The 12,508-nt window shown below is 36.1% G+C and overlaps 1 protein-coding gene across 1 annotated transcript in view; it reads right to left on the reverse strand.

Annotated features, from left to right (window-relative positions):
• Nucleotides 1-1,429: 1,429 nt before the first annotated feature.
• ST8SIA4 (ST8 alpha-N-acetyl-neuraminide alpha-2,8-sialyltransferase 4) overlaps nucleotides 1,430-12,508 on the reverse strand; it is a 39,416-nt gene continuing 28,337 nt past the window's right edge. Inside the window, exon 4 of the mRNA XM_060183848.1 lies at nucleotides 1,430-2,109. Within this exon, the coding sequence (XP_060039831.1) occupies nucleotides 1,812-2,109 (298 nt within the window). The 3' untranslated portion in view covers nucleotides 1,430-1,811. The remainder of the gene's footprint in view (nucleotides 2,110-12,508) is intronic.

Genomic DNA, 12,508 nt, shown 5'->3' on the forward strand with positions numbered 1-12,508 from the left:
GGAGGAGAAGGAGGAGGAGGAGAAGGAGGAGGAAGAGGAGGAGAAGGAGAAGGAAGAGAAGAAGAAGAGGAAGAAGAAGGAGGAGGTGGAGGAAGAGGAGGAGGAGGAGGAGAAGGAGGAGGAGGAGGAGAAGAAGGAGGAGAAGGAGGAGGAGGAGGAGGAGGAGGAGGAGGAAGAGGAAGAGGAGAAGGAGAAGAAGAAGGGGAAAAGTCAGCTTGGAGCATCAAAACCCTAGCAATGACAAAATAATTACTTATTTCAGTTACTCAATTGAAACATAATTTCAAGCATCAGGAGAAGGAATATCAAATAACCATGGTCTAATTATGAGGATGCAGTTTATTTCTGTGTAGGATAATAAAAGTTAAGAAAACGCCTTGAGAGAAAAAACGTAGATCTTCAAGGAAATGCACCCCATGATGAGACAAAACAAACTGAGTTCAGCCTTAGCCTAGTTCCAATAACAGAACATGAAACAAACTATTTACTATTTTTAACTTTAGCATAAGAAAACTTTTTCCTATTAGGACATCCAGCCAGAATATTAAAGTTGCCATTTGAAAAATGCCTTTACTTTCCATGTTCACTGATTCTGCCTATATCTTCATCATTTTATGAGTAAAGAAATCAAACAAACAGCCTGGCTGGTTCTCATGCTTCGACTCTTTCTCCTTGTCAGTGCAGTCTGCCATTAGAAGCTTTATTCTCCTAAAAATACATAACTATGTTTTATCTAGGTAAAAATGATTATCTTTCCAACCAGATTCCAATTTTTTTTTGAACTTTGCTATCTAATACTCCAAAACTGGATGTAATTATTTCCCGGGATTACACTATATTTGATAATTTTCTTATCTGATATGTTATACAAATATATGTACACATGGCCAAATTTGGTCTTTTAGTCACTAGTGACTTCCAGAATCTGTTAGTTTGTCTTCTGAGCTTGTGTTCATAAAAAGGAAATGCTGACTTAATTAATAAAAATAGCACCTGTGACTTCTGGGAGGAGGAAACATTCCACATAATCTCCCAGACAGCCTTCCCTATCACTATCTCTACCTCCTGGTCTCTTCACAACACATGGGAATTAATTGCTCCTTAAATACATCTAACATTTAATCTTGTGCAATATTGCCCACTAGCCACTTAACACTTTTGTTGATAGTTTTCCTACCCCAGATTCACTTATTTTACTATGAATGAATTCATTTCCTCTTTAATCCAGAAAATTAAAATTTAAAAAAAATCAGTAATTTGCATGAGTAGATGAGTAGTCATAAAAAAGAAAATGTACCAGGGAAAATGTATCGGGCGGTAGCACAATGGTTTAAACGCATATGGCGCAAAACACAAGGACCGGCCTAAGGATCCCGGTTCGAACCCCCAGCTCCCCACCTTCTGGGGAGTAACTTCACAAGCGGCGAAGCAGGTCTGCAGGTGTCTATCTTTCTCTCCCCCTCTCTGTCTTCCCTTCCTCTCTCCATTTCTATCTATCCTATCCAACAACAACGACATCAATAACAACGACAATAACTACAACAAGGGCAACAAAAGGGAATAAATAAATATTAAAAAATAAATAAATAAAAGAAAAAATAAAAAAAAAGGAAAATGTACCAAGAACAATAATCTGCTTCTGTAAGAAAGGGAATACACTAAGTAGTATGCAACCAAACTTCAAGTAGGTAGAGTAATCAATATAAACCAATGAAGACATAGCTACTGGGACGTGTGCTGAAGCTCTTTCTGTCTATAGACAATGTTATGTGCTCCATTGTGCCAAGGACAGACTGGTCCTTTCCAGACACTTACCCTCTGACAGCATGAATAAGTCTCAGTGATGGATAGGCAGTTCGCACTTTGAGTTTATTCTTAAGGATTAATGCATTAACCCACTCCACATGCTTCTCTCCTCCTTTGACCATGAAAGCAGGGATCCAGAGAACACTGTCATTCAGCATGGAAAGCCTATGCACAAATTTTTCTCTGTCACTCTCATTCCGAAAGCCTCCAAATGCTCTTTGTACAACTGATGGATTCATGGTAATGAAATCTGATTTAGTTCCCACATCTGCAGCAAACTCCACCACAGGGGCTAGATTACACCTAAAAAGGAAAAAAAAATGGACAAATGAAAACATAATTATAAGACATCCTCTTCCAAAATAGTGTATGTGAAAAGAAGATTGGGAAATGAGCATGCCTTCTATATTTATCAGGTGGGGGGGTAAAAGATAGTCTGCTTATATAATTACAATTTCAATAAATCACAGCACACCCAGGAATACTGTCTTTAGTCACAATGTGCACTGTTTATATAAAAACTCAAACTGTCATTTACATTAATTTGACCTGTTGTCGAAGAATTCTGTTATTATCCTAAAACCACACGATATGAATTCCTAATTGGTGAATTAATGAGGGACTATTCATAAATCCTCCATTGCCATTACATATGAATCTGAAACATACACCATTTTATAAGTACAACAAATTAGTCTTGATAGTTTATTCTGCTTTCCAAATTCAATTCATTTCAATTTTATAAAGATTAGCAATTAAAGAAAGCATTTATGTATGCTGAGGTCAAGGGAACACAATTCCTTTAAGATTTTCTACAAATACATTTTCTTGCCTTCAATAGGTATACACATATAAGAAAAGTAAGAAAAACAAAGCTACCACAATGTGATTGTTTGAGACGGTAACACAAAAAATCTCTTACTCTAAGGTAATATATCTTTCTGTTTCTTTTGAAGATATTCTCACTATGAGTGTATTCCATGTTATCATGGTTTGTGTGTCCTGTGGAGAAAGGACAGAATCTTCACTCTTGTTCTCTACACTGAAGCTCTAAGTTTCTCACAAAGTGTGTAAAAGAGTCTAAATTCTGTTCTTATTAACTGATTTAATTCTTGGACTACAAACCACCTTTGGAAAACAACTTGAAATTTGTGTCTTTAGTTTGTGTTTTCTCCCTCTCCTCTCTCTCTCTCTCTCTCTCATTTTACTGAGGAGATTAATGGTTTACATTGCAGTCATTGACACATGGGTACAATGCACCAGGACCCCAAGCTCTTTCTGCCGATTCTGACTCATCTTCCTCCAGAATCCTTTGCTTTGATTGAATGTATTACGCCCAGTCTAGGTTTCACTTGGCATTTTCCTTCAGTGCCCCTATTTATTAAGTTTCACTTATAAGTAAGATAATGATAATTATAATATATAACATAATACATAATGATGTATGTAATATAGCATTAATCCCCAATTCTAACCAAACTGATTATAAGGTTATTTGTATACTACGTGGAAATAAATTTTGAACATCAGTATCACATACTTTTTCCTCCTCAGGTAAAGAAAACAGACAAAAGTTTGTTTGTTTGCATTGAAGTCAATATATTTCTATTAGGGGGAGATGTCTTGAGAAACATCTTTGTCTTATCAGCAATTATTTGCAGAGGATTTCCAGTATAGAAAAAGAACAGCTTCTTCCTTTTTCTCAATAATTGCAAAAATAATTAAAACCAGTTAAAGACAGAAGAAAAGGATTTTCTATTGTATTACATTTTCAGGAACTCAGTTTATTCTGTTAATTACTCTTGAATGACACTAAAAATACCTTTCCCCCCATATATGCTAAAATCTAGTATTCTGACTCAATATACTTCTGAAACATGATTATCTGACCATGTGTTTTAAAACCTAGTAAGATACTTCTCAATAAAGTTCAGTTTTGAAAGAGTGGTACTTTCCACATTGCAAGCAAAAGGAAACTAACATAATAACAATATTTCTAAAGAATAAGGTTGATCTAGGGGAAAACTACACATTTGATTCAAAGGATGCTGAACAATGATGATGCTAACTGATGTTGCAAAGAGTACCAGATAGTCAGAGCAATCTTTTTTTTTTTTTGGTGGGGAGCACTTTAAATATCTACAAAGCTAGCACCAGGAGTCTAGCTTGTTCATTTTCCTTGAAGTGACTATGTCTATTTTTTTTTCACTGAAAGGAATGATAACATAATGTCCATATGCAGTGAGTAAATTAACAACCCCATTCTTGAATAAGATATTTCATCATATAATTAGTCAAATGCCACAAATTCAGGGTAATTTAAAAAGCCAAAATAACCAACCAGCTGTGCTGCACTCCAGCAATTCAGTAGACTTGTGAGTGTCATGTGAACTAGTAGCAATACTGCTGATTGAGCAAGAATATAAATTGATTTGAAATCACATATTCTTCATGTTTTAAAATAAATTCTTGTTAGAAGTTACAATATTCAAAAGCAGTAAGAATGTCTCAAGAACTTATGGGCAAATACACTACTTAATGTGTTGTTTTTAATCTCATAAAACTGAAGGGTGGCCTGTTCTTTCTCAAGTATTTATTAGAAAATAGTCATTTACAAGATGGTTGCTCTCATTTGGGTGCAATTTCATCTCTTTATGATAGGTGTCTGCACAACATCACCACTGCCGACATAAGTCCTTCTAGGTGAACATTATTTATTTATTTATTTATTTATTTTCCCTTTTGATGTCCTTATTGTTTTATTGTTGTTGTAGTTATTATTGTTGTTGTTATGATGTCGTTGTTGGATAGGACAGAGAAATGGAGAGAAGAAGGGAAGACAGAGAGAGGGGAGAAAAAGATAGACACCTGCAGACCTGCTTTACCACTTGTGAAGCGACCCTCCTGCAGGTGGGGAGTCGGGGGCTCCTCTAGGTGAACATTTTTTAAAGGATAAATTTTCATGAGTGAAAGCCACTGAGTACATAAAAAATATTTCATACATTCAAGTTCTCTTTCTCCAGAAAAATGATCTTTTGTACTATTCAACATTTTGTACTTTTTTGCATATTAGAAACATGAAAACATATACACAGAAATAGGGAGTTGACTGTATACTATATTTACTCTATTCTGCCTAAGCCTTAAATTACTAAAGTTTATTTTCTACCATTGGTTAAATAGCTGCAAAAATGTAGTTAGTTTCACTTTTACTCTGAACTTCTGAAATATCTTCAGATCTGTACTAGATAATATTACCTCTAAATATTCCTTTATGCAAAACTGAAGGTACCTTCATTTATTTTATGATTGTTTATTTATTTTAATTCATAATGGAAAAAGGACTAATATCATGTATGACATATTAAGGATCACAGAACTTCATATTAAGGCATGTCAATATTCTCTACACATGTGATCCTGCTTTTAACAGTTCAACAGTCCAGTGTGCAAATACTGTTACACTCTCTGAATACATTAAAAAATAGGTGACTTTGTCCTATTATTTTTATTTTTTATAAAAAGGAAACACTGACAAAACCATAGGATAAGAGGGGTACAACTCCACACAATTCCCACCACCAGAAATCTGTATCCCATCCCCTCCCCTGATAGCTTTGCTCTTCTTTAACCCTCTGGGAGTATGGACCCAAGGTCATTGTGGGATGCAGAAGGTGGAAGGTCTGGCTTCTGTAATTGCTTCCCTGATGAACATGGGCATTGACAGGTCGATCCATACTCGCAGTCTGCCTCTCTCTTTTCCTAGTGGGGTGGGGTTTTTTGGGAATTGGAGCTCTAGGACACATTGGTAAGGGTTGTCTGTCCAGGGAAGTTTGGTCAGCATCATACTAGCATCTGGAACCTGGTGGCTGAAAAAAGAGTTAACATAGAAAGCCAAACAAGTTGTTGACTAATCATGAACCTACTCATGACCACAGAATGTGAGTTCAGATTTAGAGGGATGCAGAGGTCACATAGGCTCCTAAGCTGAATATGGGCCCCAGATTAGATCAAATTTATGGGGTTTACAGTCAACAATATTTATACACCTTTCCCATATTTGGGAGCTACTCTCTTCCCTGATCCAGCTTTCTGGTCCTTTTTTCAGCCATGAGATCATCTCCGGAGACTATAACTTGTATCCAACTGCATATCATATTTCAGACTCGGGGAAAAAAACGAGTATAGTCATAGGCCCTTTGGAATATAACTAAAATATGTCTACTAGCTATCTAGAAAACGGAGACCCCCCAACTCTTCATCTGTAATACTCTAGCCTTTAGGTTCATGATTAGTCAACAACTTGTCCTGGCTTTATATGTTAACTCTCTTTGTCCTATTTTACAATAATATAATTTAGTCAAAATATCTTTACACTTTTTATTAGCAAATCAATAATATAATACTTATTGACATATCCCATGGTATATTTTATGGATTTGTGTTTGGTATGAAACTAATCTCTGCAGAGACTGAGGAATAGCATGCACTATGATAAAGGAATTTATTAATTACTTATTTATAAATATGACATATGTACAAATTTAGGTTTACATGAAAAGAACAAGACTTGGGTGCATTACATAGTAAACTTTGGTTTTTTACCTCATGTTAGGGTGAGAATCTGCACTGATGACTAACATTTTTTTGACCAACTCTAATGTGTACCTGTCTGTACTAACACTGAAATCCCTCAGCCAAAACCATAATTAACAACAAAATCATACTTGTTAACTAACTGTGAAGTGGAGAGAATATCTTCTTTTCCACAACCCCAGAGAAAGACTATTGTTACTATCCAGTCTTACTCTGCTTTTGAGTTTCAAGAGCTAAGAAAACAAGTATTCTCTGAAAGCTGTCATTTTAAACAAACAATTTGCAGTTGCTTTTGTCTAATTGTTACGGGAAGTTGAAGCATACAGTCTACCTGTCTCTATGGACTTTCATGAGATGAGGGTTGTATGCTCCAAACAGAAATTAGCAGTCCTTTCAGGTAAGGAGTGGGATATATTATAGATCAAGAACTCTAATTAAGTTCATGCCCAAAGGGACCAGCAAAATACCTCATGTGGATAGTTTACTGCTTTGTCATGTGTGCTACCAAGGTTTGAGCTGAGACCCCATTGCACTGAAGGAATCTTTGGTGCTGTGTTCTTTTTTCACTCTTTCTACCTCTCTGTCTTTATCTTTAAAAATACTTTCAAGGGGGCCGGGAGGTGGTACACTCAGTGAAGTCCACATAGTACAAAGGCAAGGGCCTACAGGAGGATTTGGGTTTGGGCCCCTGGCTTCCCACCTGCAGGGGTGATGATCCACAAACAGCAAAGCAGGTCAGCATATGTCTCTCTTTCCTTCTCCCTAACTTCCCCACCCCTCTCAATTTCTCTCTGTCCTTTCTAAGAAAATGAAAAAAAAAAATGCTCGCCAGGAGTAGCAGTAATCCTGGAGGGAAAAATAAATAAATAAAAATAAGTAAATAAAAAAGTCTAAGGAATGGTTCATATTAAAAAGAGAAACACCACTACTTTAGAATAATCTCAAAAATAAGAGTCATAATTGTCATTGTTCACATACATGATTTTTTTCATAATGAGAGGAAATATTTGTTCATCCTTCACACTGGCTTCCCTATGAGAGAAAGTGTGCTTTGCCATGTGGTCTCAGGTTTTAGGCTTAGACTCTCAGAACTTAAACATTTTATACTTCATTTGGTCATGACCACTGCCCAATATCCTGAACAGTCGCTGAATAAAAGTATCTAAAAGTTTAGTTTTTCAATGTTTTCTTTTTATTGTTGTAGTTATTATTGTAGTTGTTACTGATGTCGTTGTGGCTGGATATGGACAGAGGGGAAGATAGAGAGGAGGAGAGAAATACAGACTGTGAAAGGACTCTCCTGCAGGTGGAGAGCCTGGGCCTCGAACCGGGATCCTTATGCCAGTCATTGCACTTTGTGCCACATGCACTGAACCCACTGCGCTACCGTCCGACTCCCTAAAACTTTAGTTTTAAAATATCAAGAACAAAAATAATAATCAGGCCTCACATTTATCAAGAGAGATTTCTAAAATGCTAATGAAATGAGTAAATAATCAAGGTTTCTTTTCTAAAATCTGAAGCACAGAATTAACAGTTGACTTATATGTGGTATACTAGTATGAAGTAAAAAACTAAAACAAAAAAGCATAATAGAGATAAGGAATTCCAGTTTCAGTATGTAGATAAAAATATTAACAAATTGCATATTTATGCTTAATGATATGATAAAATTATTAAAATACTTGATTGAAATAAATATAAGTGACATATATCATGAAAATAACCAGGTGACTAAACAAGAGTAAAATTTTTCCCCAGACTAATAATTGTTTGGATGGTGAGAACAGTGTCATATTTCTGGGGAAATCACAGAATGAGAAAAAAATTACCAAACTGATTCTGGAAATTGGTTGGTGACTATTTCTGCTCATAATTCTGCCTGCTTGCACCCAACAGTCAGAAATAAACTCTGGTTAACTTAGAAGAAAAATATATACTGGAAAGATGACTTGGTCATTACAGTACAGGACAGTTTATTAGCTCCCTGCCATGGGCATCTCTTGTTCCTCTCACAAGGTAATGCTGAACTTTAAGTATCTAAGAATCAATATTGAACCTATTTCTTACCAAAGCCACATCTGGAAGCTAGACCAGCTTGGGCCACATTTCTGATTCTTTCTGTCAAGAAGACAGGTCTGAAAATACTATCTAATTTTAGCTGTTGTAGAGGATAGCAGGACTACTATGCACCTATTTACACAATCCCTACACAACAAAAGTGTTGAAACTGGGTAAAGTAGCTTAGCAATAAAGCACAGGATTTTCATGTATGGGGCACTAGGTTCAATTCTCAGTGTCCCCCAGGTTTGATCTCTAGTATCTTGCCTGCTAGAGCTGTGCTTCAACCTCTTTCTCTCATGAAAGAAATTAAGTATTTAAAAGATTTTAAATAAAAGACTGATCACATACTAAATAAATATTAAATATTTTTAAATATTAAATATTATTAAATATTAAATATTTAAAAGGAACAAATGTTCAATAAATAATAATGATAATTATCATTATTTATTATTCATAATTTTTATAAATATATATTATTTATTATTATTATTATTGCCTCCAGGGTTATCACTGGGGCTCGGTTCCTGCACTACGAATCCACTGCTCCTGGAGACTCTCTCTCTCTCTCTCTCTCTCTCTCTCTCTCTCTCTGTCTCCACACACACACACTGTTGTTGCTGCTGCTGTTGATGTTAATGGATAGGACAGAAAGAAATTGAAAGAGGGTAAGGCAAAGAGGGGGAGAGAAAGACACCTGCAAACCTGCTTCACTGTTTGAGAAGTGACACCCCTGCATGTGGAGAGCCGGGGCTTGAACCGAGGGCTCCAGCTGAGATTCTTATGCCAGTCCCTGTGTTTCGAACTATGTATGTTTAACCCAGTGTGTTACCGTCTGACCTCCTCAACTGATTATTTCTTATCATTTAATTGTTAATATTTTGTAGGGTTTTAATCATCTCTTTTCGAATCATGTCAACTATGGCAATGTCTTTATTGAGCATGGCTACACAAATCTTTTTCACTAATATGACTTTCCTTTCAGTGAAGCGAGTTACTTCAAATTTTAATAGTTGTCTCTAAGACACTGCAACTCAGTACTTTCAGTTATCTACTACTCTTTACTCTTCATAAATCTGTTGTTGCCTTTTCTGTCTCCTATGACAATAACGCTTCTGTTGTCATCAAAAGAAAAGCATCTGAGAGACATCTGTCAGATCTCCCCTTTTCCAATTTTCCATATTATACTGGTTATCAAATGCCAATATCAAATTTACATCAACAAATATGACTTCTTTTATTCTCATCACTCCTATCCAGTTTAAGTTATCCTACCTAGCCTTTTCAAGCCATCAAAGGGTCTTATGAGCACTAATCTCTTATTCTCACAGTCGATTATGTCCGTATGTTCTCAGTATGCTCATTCTAGCTCAGGAGACATTCAGTGAGTGAAATTTAAAACTTCGGAGCTAGCTCAGGAGCTAGCACAATGGCAGATTTCATTACTCTGGCCTCTTCCTCTATTACCACATACCCTTTCCCCCGCCACCTCTTTATTATAAAACATAACTTTAAAAAATAAGACAGGGGCTGGGTGGTGGCACACCTGGTTGAGTTCCCATGTTAATAATGTGAATGGACCTGGGTTCAACACCCCCCCCCGACATCCCCCCTGTAGGAAGAAAGCTTTGCGTGGTGAAGCAGTGTTGCAGGTGTCATTCTGTCTCTCTGCCTCTCTGTCTCCACTTCCCTTTCAGTTTCTGGCTGTCTAGCTAATAAATAAAGATACTACAAAAAAATTTTCAATAAAGTCAAGTCAGATATCACCTGCTTCAGTTTTACTTAGTGTACACAAACTTATTCCTTAGTTCTGCTCACCCATGGGCATAATGAACAGAGATGTCTGGTCTCCAGAAGTAAGTTTCAAATTCTATGTTACATCATTTTCATCAGTTAATATCCACATGTATCTTTCATTGAATTAATCACACCATATGCCACTTGCATGGATGCAGCAGTTTATCCTGGTAGCTTATGAGTTCCTTAAACCACATCTCATTTCTTTTCTAGTCATCAGTGGCTACCAGTTCAGTGTCCAACATATCCAGCAGTATTAGAATAATTTGCCAAAATGAATAGAAACAAAATTAAGCATGCTATTTCAACTCTATATTTACATGTTCCCATCACTGATAACATTTATTCACCTGAGTGGAATAAATTCAATTCAATTTCCATTATGCTTTCTGCCATTATACGGTGCAGAGTAGGTATATTTAATTTTATGATAACACTTATAAAAAGTTTACAAAGTGCCAGTAATCCTTTAAAGATAATATACTTACTAAACAACATAGTGAACTATACTACCGAAATTTACAAATTAGTAAACTGAGGTACACAGAATAGCAAAATCAATACCTTTTATGTATTATGTCATATTTCATAAAATTATATAGAGAACAAATATTGAGCTAGATCTTAAATTTTTCCTTTGTAATTAAAAAGAAATAATCTCTTATTTTCCTGAAGGAGTGTGAATACAAAATTCAGGAAGTCGCTGAGATGTTCCCCATTCCTCATTGCTTTGCATAAAAATTTTTGATGGTGATTTTGAGTGAAGAGAGTGGAAAAACCAAGCAAAAGTTGTTTAGACTGAATATTCATCTTTCAACAACAGGAAAGTAAACCACATCATTGATCAGTGGTTGCTGAGCAGAAAGAGAGAAACTGATTCAGCATGAAATATATGTTCTTAAAAATCATGTTGAACGTTAAGAAGGAAGAAGCTTTTGTGAAATACAGTGACTGATACTTTAATCATCCACTTCAGAAAACAATAATTTCTTCTTCTCCTTCTCCTCCTTCTTTTTGCCTCCAGAGTTATTACTGGGACTCAGTACCTGCACTACAAATCCACTGCTCCTGGAGGCTATTTTTTTCCCTTTTGTTGCCCCTGTTGTTTATCATTGTTGCTGTTGTTATTACTGTCATTGTTGTTGAATAGGACAGAGAGAAATTGAGAGAGGACGAGAAGGAAGAGAGGGAGAGAGAAAGATAGACACCTGTAAACCTGCTTCACAGCTTGTGAGGCGACCCCCCTGCAGGTGGGGAGCTAGGGGCTCAAACCTGAATCCCTATGCAGGTCCTTGCACTTTGTGCCATGTGCGCTTAACCCGCTACGCTACTGCCCGGCCCCCATAAAACAGTGATTTTTACTTTTTGCACTTCATAGTGTTAATAAACTTTGTACTATGCCATCCTTACAGAGGCTGTGGGAGCCTGACACTTGGAGACAACTTCATCAAACTTGGTACAATAATAATGCTTTGACATCAACTTTATTTGTACTTAAGAAAAGAAAAAAATATTTTGATGATCAATCTAAATTTGAAACAGATTATTTCCATTTCTCTGAAAAATGAAACCCAAGTTTGAAAATGATTTCTAATTTATTGCTGACATTTGGTCCTAGAAAGACAGTTGGTATAGTACTCAGAAGATGCAGATGTTATTTTAGCAAGCAAACAGCAAGCAAAGAGGTTAGTGGATAAAAATTAACATGACATTTTTTTAATCTAATACGAAAAATGGGTCCGGGTGATGACACACTGGCTTAAGCACACATAGTACTAATCTCAAGGATCCTGGTTCAAGCCCCCCACTCCCCATATGCAGAGGGGTAGCTTCACTAGTGGTGAAGCAGTTCTGCAGGTGTCTATCTTACTTTCTCAATCTACCTTCCCCTCCCCTCTCAATTTCTCTCTATCCTATCCAACAAAAAAGCAAAAACAAACTCACACACAAAAAAAAGAAAAAATGACTGCCAGGAGCAGTAGATTCATAGTGCAGGTTGCAAGCCACAATGATAACCCTGGAGGCAGGAAAATTTTTACAAATCCAAGGTAACTTCACATTCATTACATGACATTTATTGTAAATATTTTTTCATGCTCGAGTTTATTAAATACACACTGTCTGATTTGAATAAAAGGTATAGATCTCAGTAATTATTTTGTTATCCACATCTGACTTATAAAGCTCTGAAATTACCTATCTGAAAAGTTCTCCTGAATATCTTCTGTTCTCTATTCCTATTGAT

This window comes from Erinaceus europaeus, unplaced genomic scaffold (assembly GCF_950295315.1).
Source record: "Erinaceus europaeus unplaced genomic scaffold, mEriEur2.1 scaffold_473, whole genome shotgun sequence".
Taxonomy (NCBI): Eukaryota; Metazoa; Chordata; class Mammalia; order Eulipotyphla; family Erinaceidae; genus Erinaceus; species Erinaceus europaeus.